Here is a 19,661-nt window from a genome sequence, read left to right on the forward strand (position 1 = left end):
AAGGTTTGGGATATTAAATGCACTAGCAGGCAGAACTGTACATTGGCACATATATTTCTTTATCTGTATTAATACTTTTTCACAAATAGAAATGTATATTCTATACATTTTAAGGGATTCTAAAATTTGAAAAAATATCATTGGAAACTACAAAACATCGTTTCACATTTAATGAAAACATCATTTAACAAAGCAAAGTAAAAAAAGTACATTTGTTATTTTTAACAGAACATATTAATGCTAGAACAAGTCTTGTGGAGTACAGACATTTGCTTTATCTTTCCTTACACAGGTTTACACAGGATTCCTATCCCACAGTTATGACTGTAACATTGCTTTTTTACTCCTTTTCAACAAGTATAGCTTAAACCCTTCACAAAAGAACGGTAACTTTATGTTAGTAATACAGAATGAAAGTATAGTCGACCTAAAATCTGGCCATCTTAACATCATGACCTATTACAATCATACATGAGTATTGCACTAACAGAAATAACTTCATTGTTTATTTTTCTTCTCCTTTCTTTGTATGACATGATTTTCAGTTAAATTTCTCGTCAATTTCCTTATTGGATGGAATGCTAAATGAGAGTAACTGAGGCTTGTCACATTCAGAATTGAACTCAAAGGAAATGCTAACCAAAACTGCATATATCAACTGTATAACCCTTGCGACAGAGAGGCTGAGCCTCAGCTAAACCACAGATTCTCTTTTGGTTAGTTTCTTTTTCTCCATTACCATACTTGTGAGTTTTGAATCTGATTCTTAACTGTATGAGTACTTTACTTGATAACATGCACATCTGATTGATACCTTTATTATTTGTTTTATTTAGAAATATGCTTCAATGTACATGTTTAAAAGATCCTATCTTTCTGGCTTTGGTAGATCAGTGTTCATTAGAGATGCATATGAAGTAAGGTATGCCGGATTTGTCCCCCTTAAAGAGACACTGTAAAAATCTATGTAAAGCTTAGAAATAGAGGTTGTAAATATATCTGCTTAAATGAATTTACTTTTTTTTCTGTACTCATTCTAAATTTCTTTCAAAGAAATTACTAACAGAAGAGTTACAGTTTTCCAAAATACCAAAAAGTCTAGAAGTAAGAATATGAAACATTACTGAATACTTTTATCAATTGGATGGTTGCAGTTCTGAAATACATGGTAATAATAATCTCTAGAATAGAAAACATAGCTGAAAAATTCTGCTTGCAAAACACAGTCGTATGTCTCAGGAGCAGGCATGAGTTTTTTAATTCATCAGGAAAATAACCTGGAACCTCAAATACATTTCACTTATCAATTACTTTAGTGCATCTTGTACAATACTGATTTCTTTTTCTTCATTACCACAGACTTCCTTTCTTTAGAGAGGCCAGTTATAAATGAACTATACTTTTAATGGAAGGTGACAGACAATGCTCTACATGGGGAGATTTTTGCTTTTTAATAATCAACATCTCTCAGTTCTTGTTATACTACTGAAGAATCCACCTCGTGAATGGCTGAGGGCCCTAATTTCATAGTCATAAATTTATTTCAGTAATTCGATAGAAGATGTTCCATCTACTGATGACACTGTTATCAGCCTTGAGTTATATCAGAATTTTCTGTCTAGTTTTCTTTCATTAATTCTCTATGGTCTTAAGATGAATAGATTCTTCATGTTTTGCTTTGTTTAGAATCAATAGATGCTGATTGCATCAAGATCATCACACTAGACAGATGCTTCCACTGACATGTTTTGTACATCAAGTGCTAACAATTACACACTGTATAGTGTGTGAAAGATCTTTAGTTATTATGTGTAGAGTCTAATTTTACAAGGAAAGTGTTTCCTTGATACTCCATTTGTATATTTTGTTTTTTAAAACATCTAGCTCAGTTCTTTAGGATAAAGCAGAATTTAAATACAAGTTATGGTTTAAAATGTTTTTTATAAAATTTGATTGTTAAGTCTTAGTTGTTTCATGGCAGTATATAGACATAATATGAAATTTGAATATGAGTTTGGTCTCACTTTTTACAATGTTGTTGTGTGAAAGTACACAGCCATGTTTATATAGGAGTGCTGTATGAAGATATTCCACTCTAGTTCTGAAAAAGTAAGCTCACATGCCAGAAGTAGACATTATCTCTGTTTTATGCTTTTGAGGTGTCTACTATCCAAACTTGCTAATGTAACTCAATAGCTAATTAAGTGCAAAAGTTCATTTTCTGCTGTTCATTTTCTTTTAGAATTTATACTCCAAATATGATGCTTTCCCTATCCCTAGTTCCACACAGTACATCCAATTCATATGATCTCCATACTTAGCGGGTGTCATCCTTTCACTTCCCACTGCCATGCACTGTAGCCCTGTCCCATCCTCCTCCGGTGACTCGTCCAGAGCCATCTGCCTGCTGATTGAGCACTTGGCTGCTGCCAAATGAGATGAGTAAGGCAGAATTTTCTCTGATTTTCTTTTAGCAGTGTTTTCTCCTCTACTCAATGTAGAACCATAATGTCTTTGAGGCCTCTGCACTTTTGTTAGATTTGCCTGAAACTGGACAGGGGTTAAATGTTATTGGAGACTATTGAATTACAATTATTACTGAAGTTATGTATCCTCAGGAAACTCATATTAAAAATAAAAAAAAGACTTGATAACTGGTTTGGCTTAATATTTCTGACATCTGGTAAGCTGCGCCTTTGTTTCCTGTTCATTCTGTCTTTTATGTTATGTTGATGACTCGAGCAATGATCCGGTGTCCAGGGAGTATTAAGAAGCATTTCATTCCAGAAATTGACATACATTTAAATGTTACTTCCCTTTCTTCAAAACTGAGGTTACTGTTCTGGAAATTTTATTCAATTCTCATTTTTCTCATTCCTCTGTTCCACAGACAAGTTTTTTATACTACTGTATTCATTGATTCTTTCACAGGTGGTTCACAATTTAGGATATGTTTTTCTAGAATTATAGTTTACATGTTACCAACAATTTTTATAATATATGTGTTCCAAGCTGTCTAAGGAAATATAGATTATAATCATATTATTTGATTATTTTTTCTGTCTTAAATATTTAGGGAGGATCATTCTTCCTTCCTAGTGATTAGACTAGGAACAGTTCCTTGTGTGAATAGTACAATGGATGAGCCTGGTATGCATGATCAATCTACTGAAAGGCAATTATTAATATCTCATTAAAAGTTAAAATATATTCACATGCCAGGGGAAATGCCAGGAAATTAGAAGTTTCTAGGTGATAAGGAAATACAGCAGCCTATATTAATACATTTTATGTCCAAAACAGGTATTACTTAAAAATTAAATGTAGCTTCTTTTTAGTGTTTTTGTGAACTTGAGTAAGCATAATGAGATTTAAAGGGTGAACTCTCATGAGAAAATTTAAGGGTGGTTCAGAGAGAATTCCTTTTCCTGCACTTTTAAAACACCTCTGGTTAATACTGAGAGTTTTCTGCAAAACTGAATTCTTGCCCAATGTGCTAATCTCAGCTAACTTGAGACATAAAGATTAATCCAGAACATTTAATATATTATTTGGAAATCTTAAATAACAAGGGAACTTCGATTAAAAAAAGACAAAGTAATTACTTGTAACCTATAAATTCCAGCTCTTAGTGCTGATCAGATGTAAACAGTATTTCAGTATAACTTTTGAAATTATAATGATATCTACATAAATCAGGTTTTAATTATTTGTGTAAGAAGAGAAAGGTAGCAAAATTTTATTTTGTTAAGAATGTTGTTAGGACTGTATTTAAGGTTGCTGTATAATTCTGGAAAGGCATTTCATGGAGTGTTTTAGAAGCTGCATTCTCTATTAAAGAAAACAACTACTAAAATTTGTTATAGTATCTATTCACATAATAGTTACATGGCGTAAGTCTGGTGCCAATGAGTGTTTTGTTTCATATTCTTAAAAACGGGGAGTTTTTTCAGCTAATTGTGTTTATATATTGTTTCAACGTGAATGACTACTGAGTGACAATTCCTTTGTGAGTACAGGTGGTGTTCAGCATACTGATTTTCTGCCTTTATCAGAATCATCACTGCCGAATCATCGCAAGTAAATCACCAAACCCCCTGACCTTAACTGTTCTTTGTTTAGAAATCGCTTTGGTGTCACATCAGAAATTGAACATGAGGCAGGTAAATATGAGCTAGCAAGCTTCCATTTCTGTCAATTTTCAGAACATGAGATTCCTTCTGTGACAACCAGGACTCCATGTAAAGGGGAAAATGCTATTATATGCTTATATTACCTGGTCAAGGTGTGTGACTTGAATGTGTCAGGCTAAGAGACAACAGCTGTTAGTCCTAAATATAAGAGAAATATGGTGCTTTTTTATTCTCCAGAATAAGTATTCAGAATCATCTGCCTAGCAAGACGGATACACAAGGACAAAAGGCTGCTTAAAAAGCAGCTAGCATCACTAATGTCCTGATGAAAAGCTGTAAAAAGGGACAAGCTTCGGTGATCTGGGTGATTTTCTAAAATTTCCCTTATCTTGTATCTTTTTAACATGCTAGAATCAATCATTAATCTATGATGTGCTTAAAGAGATAGCCTTGTGAGATGAGGAATACATTACTTAGAAGATGATGTTCATTAAGTACCTAAGAGAGTTAAGTTATAAGAAATAAAGTATATGTATCTTTGAGTATATGCCTTCATACACTGGACAAGTATTGTATAAAGTTATTTGTTTAATTGTCTTCTTTTTCTGTTTGTTTGAGAGAAGATTGATATGTTCTCATATTTGCACAATATTTGAATTTAAAGCTACCAAATAGTTTTATTTATCATTGAAATCTGACATAAATTATTTAATGACATTTGTTCACATAGGAAGCCTCATAATATTCTGTTTCCTGAGCCAGATAAGTGTGATTTCGATAATCATATGTTTACTGTGAAAATTGAAGGAAGTAAATGTAATACTTTTCAAGAGTATTTCACAACAATAGAACTTGATCATAGAATTGTTTAGGGTATCAAATATAAAGGAAAGCTGAGAGAGGAAAAATCTATTTATGTCAAAGTCTAACTCAATATTTGTAGAAAATGTGTTCTGTAAACTGAGCTTTAATGCTAGCTATGCACATCAACTTTACTTCTAACAGTAGGATGGAGTCCAGCAGTACTTTTTATTTCACTTAATTGGATATTGTCTGTCAGGCTTTCTATGTACAAGGTACATTATTCATTACATATCAAAATAATTTTTAAATACTCTGAATATATTTTTTTCCATATGGGCTCTGAATGAAACAGTAATGTTCTTGGGAATGAGGAGGGTTGTTTACATGTTTTGTTTGCTTACTAAAACAAAGTAATAGAGTTTGCGCTCTATTTTAAGGTTTGTTCTTCAGAACTGCCTTAATTTTCATGTCCTTTATGAAGCTAAACCCTAATAGGAGTACAATCCTAGCTGTGCTAATGCCAGGGAAAGGCAAACAAACAAACGATAAAAGCAAATGCCGTCCAAATGAAGCATGTCCCTTTTACAGGTGTTGCTATTGCTCTCCACTGATCCAAGCTGCGTCATGTAGCTGTGGTCCCTCTGTAAATGGCATAGAATGTGTTCAACACAGCACAACTCCAGAGGCTTCTACAGATCACAGCCAACCATTAAGTTGCTCATTAGTGATGGCTAAGGACTGTGTATGTTGTTTTTCTTGTGTCCTTTCCATAGAAAATGTGTATTTGGGTATGCAATACCTACAGGAAAGTACTGAATCTGAAAATCCAGGAAATCTAGTTTTCTTTCTGCTTCTGCTTTTACCCACGAGTGGCATAAACTTCACACTTTTTACAAGCAGTCAGAATACTTTTGATCTCTGAGACTGTCAGAAGGTTCTCAGCTACTTTTACTTACTGTCCGTAAAGTTAAAGTTGCATGGAACATAAATTGACCTCATTAGTGATTGCAATCTTGATAACAAACATAACTCCAAGTTTCCACTGAGATGTAAAAAGCACAGGCAGTAGAAGGCACAAATCTTTTTCCAGCCAAAGTGTATTGCATCTAAGATTTTTTTATTCTTTATTGACCCGATTTCTGCAAAGTTTCAAGGCAAGCAAAATGTCTGAGTTTTGAAGACTGGTTTATTGTCATATTTGCAAATAAGAAATAACTTACTCTTCAAATATTTTTAGGAAGTACAAAAGCATTATTTTTTTTGGCAGAGAAGAAGAATAAGCCAAACACACATCTTAACAATTTCTTCCTTAGTTTAGCTGTATAAAAGAGATGTTGTCATCAAAAAGAATATTCAGAACAAAAATGGTAGACATAAAATTGACTAAGCTTCTGGAATTGTGAAAGTTACTGTATTCATAATGATGCTGGATTAAAATTTCTTTTATTGTATTAAAAATAAGGATTTAAAAAGTAAGAATAGTGAAGAAATATGTAACAAATGTCCAAGAACTATTGAGAGAAATAGACTTCTAAAAAACTGCAGTCTCAGAAGAGAAATCCAGAATAATTTATTGCATTTAATGAAAACAAGCGGCTATGTGAATGAATAACTTTGTAGTAGAAAGCTATCAACTAAGGCTGAGCACAGTCCACAGTTGGAGCTGCACTTCAGTCTTATCAAAGATGACTGGAAGTAAAATGTGAGGCATAACTGCTTGAATGCCAAGAACATAGGTTCATGTGGAATCTCCAGAAGGTCATCTGACCCAAACCCCTGCTTAAGTCAGGTTCAGTTAGGGAAAGCCGCTAAGGACCTTGTCTAGTCAAGTTCTGAAAGATCCTTTTCTGCTTTACATGCAATTGGTCCCAAGAGCATGATGATGAATGGTGTTATTCCTTCCTCGTTGCCGTTACTGAACACTGTGAGGTTCCCGTCAGCCCATTTCTCCAGCCTGTCTAGGTCCTTTTGAACAGCAGCCCTGCATTCCAGCATACTGACCACTTTTTCCCAGATTGGTATTGCCCACTGACTTGCTGGATTACATGCAACCCATCATTCAGGTCATTAATTAGTACATTAAATAGTATTGACCACTGGTTTTGATTCCTGAACAACTAATTTTATTTGGCTGCACATTGAATTTTGTGCTCATAATCATCAGACTTTAAGCCTGTCTCACTGTCCATTTATACTCCATATCTTAGCAATTTGGCTCATGGCTGAATATTCAGCTAGTTGTAGGTTCAAACAACATTTTCTCACATAGCACGTTGATATACAGAGTCACACAGAATATTAGGATTTGAAAGGGACCTTGAAAGGTCATCTAGTCCAACACCCCTGCCAGAGCAGGATCACCTAGAGTAGGTCACACAGGAACATGACCAGGCAGGTTTTGAATGTTTCTGGAGAAGGAGACATTTAGGCCATGGTGATATTTTATGTTAAGGCAATAATTTACTGTGTTTATCAATTTGCTAGTAGATAGACAAGGGCATCAATTTGTGAGCTGTGCTGTACTAAAGAATGCATCTGTTGGTTCATCACCAAGCAGTATTTATCCTCATGTTACTAAAACTATACCTTCGTTAAACAAATAACAAACAGACCAAATATTTACTTTCTTCTCTATTGGTTTCTTATTATGCCTCTCCTCCTTTCCTTTGTTAAGTAAGGTAATTTCTACTATTCAATCTGGACAAGTAAGTCAAAATTATCAACAAAATAGACTAATGAAAAAAAGAAAGTGAACAACATACTAGTTGAGTTGCATTAAACACTGCCGTACTTCTTTTTTTGAGAGATACACACAGAGAAATTGCTTTTCTGAGAGTAAAACACAACATTATAGGTTGCCTGTAAGCTTACTGAAATGTGAAGTAAATTGTCCTACAGATCAATAAATTCTTTCTGTACTATAATGACAGATAACCCATATATTTTATTGAAAGATGAAGATCACCTGCATGTATTTGAATAATGTTTCAATTAGCATAGATTAAAATCCAGAAAAGAACCAAATCAACCTCTACAGAATCTTGATCTGTAAGCCAGCGCACAGCTTCTCTAGAACAACTTAGAGCATCCCTGAGACTGTTTGAAATTTCTGCTTTACAACATCTCCTGGAAAGCTGCGATGCTGGGAGCAGAGGAACAATTGGTTCAAATTGGACAGATTTGGTAAAAGAGTTTTGATGTTGACCCTGATCCTCAGGTCTTCTAACTTCCCAACCAATTTTTAGAGGTTTAAGACATAGCTTACAATAAAGAATCATAAATTCACAGTATACCCATTGCGCATTATTTTTAATGTCCTATCAAAATGTATTAGATGCCCACAGAAATGTTCAACTGAACCTTTAGCTGGTTCCCTGACTTTCCAGTAATAAAGTTTACAACGATTTAGTGGTTAGTAAGAACAATTCCAATTTCCACTGTTAGTCTAAATAAATGTCTATAATATGTTTTATCCTCTTACCTGTTTGTTGGTTTTAGATAACATTGTTTGTAATTACCTATTTGGTTCATGTCTACATCAGATATCTTCAGGCTGTCTCTGTGAAGCAGTGGTTAAATACTCATGGGGAGACATCTCTGACCTTATGATCTAGGAGTTTTTCTTTTTTAACAGTTTTCATTCCATTATTTTTTCGGAAACATCTCAGTTCTACAAATACTGGCAGATAATTAATGATTTCAAATATTTGTTTTGTTTGAAGTTTTAATATTTCAGAATGTTTGAAGCTCGTATCAGTAAAATGATTTTTCTGAAACAGATGGTTAACACTTGGGGTGTGATTATAAAGCAGAGTGTACTGTCATGTGGATATATTTGAACTAGCTTGACTATTTGGAAGTCTCTAATTAGTTCACCCTATCATATGGGTTATAACACTTCCAGTTCCTGAAGTGGTTTGATTATGTAACATATTCTTTATGACCTCTACATAACATATTCTTTATGGCCTCAACCTTTTCCTTTTCGGAATGCATTAGTCAGAGCAAAAATGTCAAAGGACCACATTTCACATTTATTTTAACAATAAGTAAATTCCAAAATGAATCTCATCCCATCACTATAATTTTATGTATGAAATGAAGCAACCAGCAACATGAAAGTGTCAGTTGACATAATCTGCAAGCAGAAAGCATTACAAAAATATGCATGGCAGATCATTTGCTTGGAAATTTGTGAAGACGGTTTTTATATGCATATCAAAGAATTGCATCAAAGAATTAGATATACATTTTAATTGGATCGACTAGCAAGCAATATTCTTGTTACATCAGCATTGGCATTTTCTGTTTTACAGGGTAAATTTTACTTTTTCTCTCATTCTGCTGGACATTTCTTGTTTCTCTTGAGATTTCTCTAACGCATGGACTGTCGCCCCTGCCCCCCCGGGAAACCTCTCTTTTTGGACTAACAAAGTTTAGCAGACTCATCCATCCTTCACACACTACTGTTTGTTTATTAGTATTATGGGCCACTATTACCAAAAAAATTCAAGACTATAAATAGGTATAGGAACCATTATTCAGAGAATTAGATAAATTTATTATAATCTATTTTCTAAGAGGTGTCTAAAGTTAGTTAGTTGTAATTTAGTGATCACAACCATTCCTTCTGCATTTGAAACATTTGTACATTCGTAATTCTTCTATCCATCCAACAGATAATGTTTTTCTGCCAGACCGCATGTTCAAATTTTGCCTTTCTCTTTCTACACGCTTACTGAGGGTACCTCGGCAGTCATGCTAGCTGGTTTAGACTCAGAAAACTGTAGCACCATGTTAACTTTGATATGTTGCATCTTCTGATCTGCTCTGGTGCACCTGTGTTGCACTGTTGCATTCACTATTGCAGAATGCTTAAGAGGAATACAGAGGAATCTCTGTAGACTTTCAGAAGATATATACCAACAGAAGTTGTCTTTTGGCTCTCTTTTCTGTTTTGGTGCTTGGCCTGTAATGTGAACACTGTGACTGTTGGGTGGGGGGGAATCTGGAGGAGGAGGTTATTTTGATGGGTTTTTGGTATGTACACACAAAAGAAGAATGTGTATTCTCATGTAGGTTTCAGTATCCCTGCTGTGTTACAACACTAACATTATTGGAGAAAATTTCTTTAAGATGCCTTTCTGGCCTAGTTTCAGACAGAAGTTGAGGTTTATGTAATCATTTTGTGTCTGTTTACCAATTTTTTCTCCTTGTGGAGCCTTCCTGTCCTCCAGGCAACTCTGTACCTGTAGAAGATTTAATCCAAAAGGACAAAAAAAAAATTAAGAAAATTATTCTTCAGAAAAGTATTTCATTTCTAATGATTAATGTAACAGGTTATAGAAACACTGAAAGGAGGTCGTGGTTGTTATAGATGCTTTTTATGGGCACAATTGTGTAATACTTTTATGTACCCATTATGTTCAACTTGCTTTACCATGGACATCAAGTAAAATTTTTGTGCAAAGAGTTTTGTGCAGCAACACAACCACTACAAAATGGTTATGGTAAAATATCAGAAAGTATTGCATTTTTCTGTAGAAGAAAATAAGAATTGATTGGATGTTACAAAATGTCAATGCAATATTGCAAAACTGATTGGATCTCAGAAAAACAAATTATAAATGTAACTTACAAAGATTGTCCAGTTCAGAAATAGTCATTTGACTACCTATTTGATGGTAAGTTGGTGAAGATAAATATATTTTGGTTATGGAGAATATAAACTTGTAAAATACTGGTGTGAAGTAAGCTTCAGAGTTAATTTCTGTTATGTGATGAACAGCAAAAATAACTGTGAAAACCAGTCCTACATTAGGTAATTTGGATTTTGAATAGGGAATGAATCATCACAAGTAAAATACAATTCCCTTTTGAATTCTTTCAGGAATCTAAATAAGTTCATAGCTTTATTTGTCAGTTTTGCTTATGAAATACTCTTCCATTTACTCAGAAGTATATCAAGCACATAACAGTCTAATTTAGTTTGGCTAGAAAATGTCCAAGCTATTGTGTTCTTTTTTCCCCTTCAGAACATTATCAACTATACGTTCCTGAATCAGCTCAAGTTGGATCGGCAGTTGGCAAAATAAAAGCAAATGATGCAGACACTGGTTCAAATGCGGAGATGAAGTATACAATTATAAATGGTGATGGCGCTGGGGTGTTCTCCATATCTACTGACAAAGAAACAAGAGAAGGAATTATTTTGCTGAAGAAGGTAAGCAATAGATTTTGAAAGTTCCCTGTGTATATATTTAAAATATAGTGATGAATGGTGAATAAACAGGTAGCATGATCAAGATATTTTACTGTGTAAACCTATTGAACCATGAATTTCAGCAGCTTAAGCTTCATGTTCCTTCCTGAGACACTTTAATTATTTGCAAGAAAGGAAGGGAGAAAAGAAATTCAAGAAAATAAACAGTTATTTAAATCTTCTCTGCTTTTTGAATGGTCATATCTAATCTTTATAATAAACTAAATCTCACTGAATGTTTTTATTAAGACTATTTTTTCTGAATGATGGTTTTGCACATTAAATTTCTTAGAAAAAAGTAAAGCTTGGCTGAGAGTTATACTGTTGACTCCAGACTGCATGAATCTTGACATAGAAAGTTCACGTGTGGCAATTCCAGGAAGACCTTATAGCAGCCTCCCAGTACCTGAAGGGGGCCTATGAGAAAACTGAAGAAGGACTTTTTACAAGGATGTGGAGTGACAGGACAAGGAGTAATGAATTCAAACTAAGAGGGAGTAGATTTAGACTACATATTAGGAAGAAATTCTTTACTATGAGGGTGATGAGACGCTGGAACAGGTTGTCCAGGGAAGTTGTGGATGCCTCCCCCCTGGAAGTCTTCAAGGCCAGGTCAGATGGGGCTTTGAGCAACCTGATCTAGTGGGTGGTATCCCTGGCCATGACATGGGGGTTAGACTAGATGATATTGAAGGTTACTTACAACCCAAACCACTCTATGATTCTATGAATTAACATATAATTCAGTTTTTATAGTCTGTTATGCTTTGACTTTCTTGACAGATGGCATCTGAAGGGTCAAGTATTGTGCACTGTGTAATGTAAATATTGACTTGCTTGTAAAGACTCAAAATATAACTGGTCAAACCATCACACAGTTATAATTAATATGAATTCCCTATATTTATCCCAGTCTGTTTATACTATTAATTATAAAGTGTTATTGCCATTTAATTTCATTCTTAACTGAATTCCATGCACAAATCTTATTCCGTAGATAATTTAATCTCTATATTAAGTCTGCTGAACTGAGTTCATAGTGAACATTTCCTAAAGTGTCTGCCAATTCATGCTGATATTCTATCTCTAGATTTAAATTTACTTTTACAATAACTCAGAGAGACGGGTACATTAAATAATGTTTTCTAAAAAATAAATCTTTCAAACAAAGAGAAATAATTTCTTGATTTCGGTTTTCACTTGGACTAACAGACATCAGTTAGCAATTCTCATATGGAATTGTTGTTACTGAGTCTTGTAGGCATCAATTATAACCACGCAGCCTAAAAGATAAAAGTGAATTGGTATTCATATTTGGTAATATGTATTCTGGGCCTGATTAACAGTAGAAGGAATGAAAACCAGAGAAAATATGGGAAAAAGAATAATTAAAAACTATGATAAAGAATGATGAGGTTTTTACATCTGAAGAGACATGTTTGTATGTAAATTTTTATTTAATGTCTCAAAAAGATTTAGCAACTGAAGAAAATGTTATTTTTGTAATTCATAATAATTTAAAACTGGTTCCTAGTATCTTAAAAAGTTTTAATTTGGTGTCTTTTATAGAGGTTGTGTAATACTACCCTTTTTAAATCACATAAAAGTAAACTTGGTCTTTTTTATAATACTGAAGTTATTTCCTGGTGGCCTTGATGTAGCTAATGCCATAATCTGTCATTTCTTCTTCAAAATGAACATTATTCTCTGTTTAAAAGTTCACATTGACTATTGTTCATTAAATACCACATTTATGCCTATTGAGAACTTGAAGCAGAAAGGAAGAATTTGCAACAAAATGAACAAGTCTATATATAAAATATGTAAAATCACATTCCTTACTGTTTTTGGCAGACAAAATAGATTCAGACAAATTTTCAGTATGTTTTAGAATTTGACAAAAGCATATGTTGCCTGCTCTCATACAAACATGACAGTGAGTCATTTTCCCATCAAGACAAGAAGGGGTACATTTTGCTTAGGTAATGTTTTATTTCAGCTGAGTAGAAATTCAGTGCTTAAAGCTGCATAAATTGGTGTGCAATGCTTCCATTCTTTCCTCAGAGATGTTATACTATCCCCTTGTACAGTACAAAAAGGTAATCTCAGTTTTTAATTATTTTTTTTTATTCAGACCTTGCATGCAGTTTAATAAGTATTTTATATACTGTGTGCTATAATTGCTTTCAATTTAGATTGGGTTTGAAGCTGAATTAGTTTAATAGCCTACTCAAACCAGATAATCTCCACTAAAACCAGAATCGGTTTTATTTCATATATCAGATGCCAATACCTTCTGTAATAGTGGGATAAAATTATTTTTCCTCTTTCTTATAGTCCTCTGGAATAATGTATGGTAGGCAAATCAGAAAATCCAGAAGTAAATATATTATTGTGCCTGAAGATCTAAAGTCCTTCTCAAATATTTTGAAACTTCACTTGTTTGAGGTTCTGATGCAAAAATCAGATTTCTCAGCGCTTCCGTGCTAGGCTGATCAACAGGAGTGAAAAGTTTGTGAATGCTGAAAGGAATCTTTTCTAGTCTCACTCTGGGCTGACACTAAATGTCTGGTACTTTCATCATCTCGCCTATTGACAAACCCTGCAGAGCCACCCTTCCATCTGAAAGATCCTGCTACATAGGTTTTGGAAAGAGTCATGAGGGATTTCACCTTTGCTTCATGCAATTCTCTTTTTGAGTGGAAACCAAAACAAAAAAGTACAGTGAAAGCCATTAGGTTTCCTTCAGAGAATGCCTGGTCAGCATGTTTCCCACTTCTTGTGACTTTTGGAGAAGTATGCTAGCACTTTCCTGACCTCAGATCTTCAAGTATTACTCAAGCTTTCCAGAAAAGTAATAGTCTGAACAGCCCATGTCTCTCCCATTTCGTATAATGAGATGGGGGATGTTCAGGAAGTAGTTATATACCTCTCATAAAATTCTGCTATTCCTTTTGGGAGTCTGATATTCGATACACAAACTTCAATATAATGAACAGCAGTATATTCCAGTTAGCCTTGTGCCTGGTAACTTGAGCTACATTTAATATTTTCAGGTTTACATGAAAATCAGAATATCTAATTAATACATACTGAAGACATGTGAGTAATGGTTGTGGAAACATATTGTGCTTTGGGAAAACAAGAAACATGAATAAAAATTCTGGTTAGGTCTATCTAAAATTTGAATTTTTTCTTTTTTTTCCAGGAAAGAGTTAATAAACTTCAGTGTTGGGACAATTTTAAAGAAATGTAGAAATTATCATCTATATTTCTAGAGAGACAGGATAGTGCTGGCTCTCTTACTACATTGGCTACAGCTAATGACTGAGATAGATGACTGATACTCAAGGCCTGTGTGTGAGTTAAATGAAAGAGAATTTAACCTTAAGTTTTACACATTACAAGTGAATGACTTTACAAGTCATTTATTTGAGTATTTACTTCTCTTGGAGAGAGCAGAGGTTTAGAAAGGACAGAGCCACATTGGTTTTTTGGGCTATTTGGAGTTAAATAAGTCGTATTGTGAATCTGATGAAAGAGTTGAAGTATTTCCTTTGTAAACAAAAGTCATTTTGCATTATCGTTTTTATGCTTGAACTCTTGCTGAGAATAGGTATTTTAGGATGGGAGTAAAAAACTCCTGCTGGTAAACAGCTCAGATTGCCTGAAATAATGGATGAATCTATAAGCAAATTTCTTACATTAGACTGACTATAAATGGGTGCCCAATTTGTTCTTGAAAGGTAAAATAAATGCCAATTTTAATACATACACAGTGTTTAAGCAGAACCCTAGCAGTTTTGTAGATTCAAATTGCAACAAGATTTCAGTTTTTTAATATTTTATGAAAAGCAAAAGGAAACAACTGAACTTGCGAGTTGTTCAAAGATGTGGAATATCACAGGGCATACTTTGCTTGTAAATTTCCTTACATCTCAGGAGAGAACAAGGAAAACAAAAAAGAAATGCTAGTATTTGCAGCCCCTGGTAATTATAATCCTTAGTACAGTATATGTCTTTTCTGTCTAAAAGAGCTCAATATTGAAACTACTGTTGTTTATTCACATCTGTGAATCACAGTGCAGAAGTGTAAGCTCTTTTTCTCTTATGTCCACATATCTGATTCTTTAATTCAGAGACATATCACAGTTTAACCCCAGCCAGCAACTAAGCACCACCCAGCTGCTCACTCTCTCCTCCAATGGTGATTTTGGGGGAGAGAATCAGAAGAGTAAAAGTGAGAAAACCCATGGGTGAAATAAAGACAGTTTAATAGGTAAAGCAAAAGCCACATTCACAAGCAAAAAAACCCAAGGAATTAATTCACTACTTCCCATAGGCAGGCAGATGTTCAACCATCTCCAGGAAAGCAGGGCTCCATCATGCATAATGGTTACTTGGGAAGGAAAACACTGTAACTGTGAATATCCCCTGCTTCCTTCTTCTTCTCCCAGCTTTATATGCTGAGCATGATGTCACATGGCATGGAATGTCCCTTTGGTCAGCTGGTGTCAGCTGTCCCAGCTGTGACCCCTCTCAACTTCTTGTGCACCCGCAGCCTACTCGCTGGTGGGCTGGGGTGAGAAGCAGAAAAGGCTCTGACTCCGTGTAAGCACTGCTCAGCAGTAACTAAAACATTCCTCCATTATCAACACTGTTTTCATCACAAATCCAAAACTTAGACTCAGACAAGCTCATATGAAACAAAATAACTCTATCCCAGCCAAAACCAGCACAAGACATCACAGGAAGAAGAAGAAAATAAAGGTAAAAATCTACTTTAGCTATCATTGAAATGTCAGCTTTTTCAGGTTGTCTGAATGAATTATTCTTGTATTTCTAGACAATAAAAAATTGATAATAACTGAATAACTACAAAAAAAACCCACAAAAAAACCACAAGACTTCAGACTTTGTATTATTCCTCGTTTGTTTTCTTGGAGAAATTAATCTTCCTATACAGCCTAATCCAACTATTATCAGTATAAACTTAAGTTAATTTTCCAAGAAGGCATCATAGTTACGATTTGCAATCCTATTGTAAACTTGTTTAATCTGAGAATATATATGCTGCAGACCAATGCAAATTACTATTTAATATTTCCCTGCTCATAACAGAAATACAATGTAAAATACTGGACAACATCCAAGTTAAATTTACTAAACTTACATTTCGTTATGAATTCATTTAATTTGAGTAGTATACTTAGCTCTTTTAATATACTAATAGATTTATCAGGCTATGGTAAATTTCCATGTCTTTAAAACTTTTATTTATATATTCAGGAAAGAGAGACAGAGAAAGCAAAAAACAAAAGGGTTTCATGCCATTAGAGTTAAGAGAATGAATTAATTGTTCTTCAACACATAGAGGAGAACTCAAAGAAATATATAGCATATATAAATCCTGACTATTTTTCCTATACATCATCAGTCAAAGTTACTGTAGAGTTTATTTACAAAATACACACTAACACTGACAAATCACAGATTTTGTTCCTCATATTTCTTCCCTTCAGTACTGCTTTTCCACTTTTTGTGGTGATAGGAAATACCAGTTAAGCTTGAGGACTTGTACTGAGTTCTGTTCAGGCAGACTGTCAGGTCCACACAGAACGATATTAATCGTAGTGGAATTCTGTCATGCCATAATGCCATAATAATTTCTATTGTAAAAAAAAATAATTAAATTTCATGTGTATATAACTTCTTTTAGTGTTATGCCTATGTTCTGACACTGTTGGAAACTTAGTAGTATATATATATTTGTACAAACTGCCTGCTTTGCTTGGTGTAATAATAGATATTAACCTACCTGTCATTCTTTATCAATTGACTGAAGCTATACATTTGTAGCCCTGTAATAATTGTTGTCTGTCTCATTGCTGCTGGTGAAGAATTTAAAAGAACATTGTCTAGAATATAGCGATGCAACCTTTCAGATTACAAGAACACAAAAACACATGTTTATGTTGGTCTTACACATTTACTTTCCCATCTCTTATGATAATTGAGTGTTTTCCTGCAAGGAGTTGCTTTTTTTTTTTTTTAGTTGAGATTTTAAGAGAATAGATGCCCAAAAGAATTTTAGTATCCCTATCACTGTCTATTAAACATGTTAATTAAAGTTATGAAGTTAATTTAATTTGGGATACATCAGTCTAACTCTTGAAAGTATTTAGCACTGACCAATAAAAATTCAAAGGCGATACAATTCAGAGAATTTATATTATCATGGAAGAAGAATCTGGTGCTCATTCTAAACCCTGAGTTTTTCCAGAAATGGTACCTTGCCCACAGTTCCTTTGTAGAGAAAACCTAAATCCATCCTGCTTCATATATATCCTTCTATTTACAAGATATGGCAGAATATCACAGAATATTGTCCCTTTCCAGTAACATGACAAAATGCAGTTTAAGTGGAAAAGATGTAGTTAGCTTTCTAGCCGGCTAAACTGAAGCAAAGAATGGTATTAATATATCTTTTTCTTTCCTGCCAACAGCCACTCAACTATGAAAAAAAGAAATCATATACACTTAATATAGAAGGAGCAAATACTCACCTTGACTTCCGCTTTTCACACTTGGGACCATTTAAAGATGTAACAATGTTGAAGATCATTGTTGGCGATGTGGATGAACCTCCGCTCTTCACTATGCCTTCCTATGTCATGGAAGTTTATGAAAATGCAAACATTGGGACTACTGTTGGCACAGTAACAGCACAAGATCCTGACAGTGCCAACAGTTTAGTGAGGTATAGTAAATCCAAATTATACGGGATTGAATTCCGCTTGCTAAAGGGTTAATGAGATCTGTCATGGATGAAACTATGTCTTTTATTATAGTACATAAAGGGAAGCACAGGGCAGAACAGTGTCATAATTGGTCTGTATGGATTAGATTAATAATATAATCTTCAACCTTTTGTTCATCTGCACTAAAATTGCCATCTAGTTATTGGTCTGAGCATTGGTATATGGGCACTAGTTTCTGTAACAGCAAATCTCCCATTAGCACACAAAACATCATATAAAATGGTGCACTTCACTCTCCTGCTGCCAATCAGTATCCTGCCACTAGTTGTAAATCTGTTTGGGATTATAACAATGTTTTTCCCCTGTCATGCTGGTATGATGCCAGCCCTGTGCACACTTGGAACGTTGTAGTTTTGCCAGGTGCTTGTGCAAGACAGGAACTGGTTTAGGTATGTCTCTCCTCAAAGACATGCAGTATAATTATTGCTAAATTGTGTTTGAGGAGGAAGCCATTATTTTGTAATACGCTTCAGTTTTAGCGGGGTTTCAAAATAATAGAATGGGTGTAACAGTGTACCCCACTGATATTGCTAGGGATACATCATGTAATCTCCAACTGCCAGGTCTAGGGCAGAAAGAAGTGCTGAGAAGCAAGCACTTGCAGCATCAGATCCATCATTTGAAAACCTAGTGAGCATGCAACATACTAGGAAGGAAAGATTTTTATAGTCTTTTTAATTAAATTAATTGCAAAAGAAAATGTTCTCCTTAAAAAAAGAAGACTTCTGTGTTACTGCTCTGGGTAGAATACTTCATATAATAACAGAACTGGCTTGGAAATAGGTCATGGTCTGAACCAAGGAAATGAAATCATACTGGAAATACCCCACAGCAAGCTTGAAAAAGCATTGATGCCAGAAATATGCATATGGATATAAATTTGACTTCTTTTAAATTTAAGAGCATTTAGATTTAACCTTGAACGCTCTCATATTGGTGTTTAAATTCATTACTGGTTTAGAGTAAGGTCATTAATTATATGTTTTCAACTTTAATAGGATCCAATTACTTTTTTTACTGGATTCATTTGTGTGATGACTTACTTTCTAAACTGACAAACAGTGTGAGAATTTTGTGGAATACATGAATGTTTGTCCTGAAGGTCATAGTGGATTTAAAATGTTTCAGAAAAAAAATTCTTTATGAATACAAATTTGATGCTATTGCTTTTTATGACATAATGGTATAGTCTTTGTGGAAATCATATGAGTATATACTTGAAAAACTGTTTTCCTTAAGCTAATTGGGCATTTTTAGTCTCTTGACTCAGTTGAAATCTGCTGGGTATGTGTAACAATCTTAGCAAGATGAAACAATTTTTGCAGAACAATGAAAACATCACGGTTTTATGTTTCTCTTTTGCTAATACTCTTAAGATTCAAAATGTTTAGTGTCAGACAATATATACAATTTCTTAGTGGCAAATTATTACCTTTGGAAAATCGCCACTGTGTTATTTGTGTTTAAATAAATTAGAAAATTTCACTGAAAATAACTGCCAAGTGCTTGTAGTTTTAATACTATAATTCTGAAACAACAGCTAACACAATCAGATTAGTCATCATGGTAGTCTGGGAGTAAGAAGGACAAGTGCAGATTTGACTATAACTGTGCATTGACGATAACTTCCTCATGCAAGTG

General features: G+C 34.2%; 1 protein-coding gene across 1 annotated transcript in view; it reads left to right on the forward strand.

Annotated features, from left to right (window-relative positions):
* LOC104542448 (cadherin-18) overlaps positions 1-18,011 on the forward strand; it is an 88,344-nt gene extending 70,333 nt beyond the window's left edge. The window contains exons 5-6 of the mRNA XM_010186765.1: positions 10,973-11,160; positions 17,706-18,011. Coding sequence (XP_010185067.1) covers positions 10,973-11,160; positions 17,706-18,011 — 494 coding nt within the window. The remainder of the gene's footprint in view (positions 1-10,972; positions 11,161-17,705) is intronic.
* The last annotated feature ends 1,650 nt before the right edge of the window (positions 18,012-19,661 follow it).

This window comes from Mesitornis unicolor, unplaced genomic scaffold (assembly GCF_000695765.1).
Source record: "Mesitornis unicolor isolate BGI_N332 unplaced genomic scaffold, ASM69576v1 scaffold4676, whole genome shotgun sequence".
In the NCBI taxonomy this organism is placed as follows: Eukaryota; Metazoa; Chordata; class Aves; order Mesitornithiformes; family Mesitornithidae; genus Mesitornis; species Mesitornis unicolor.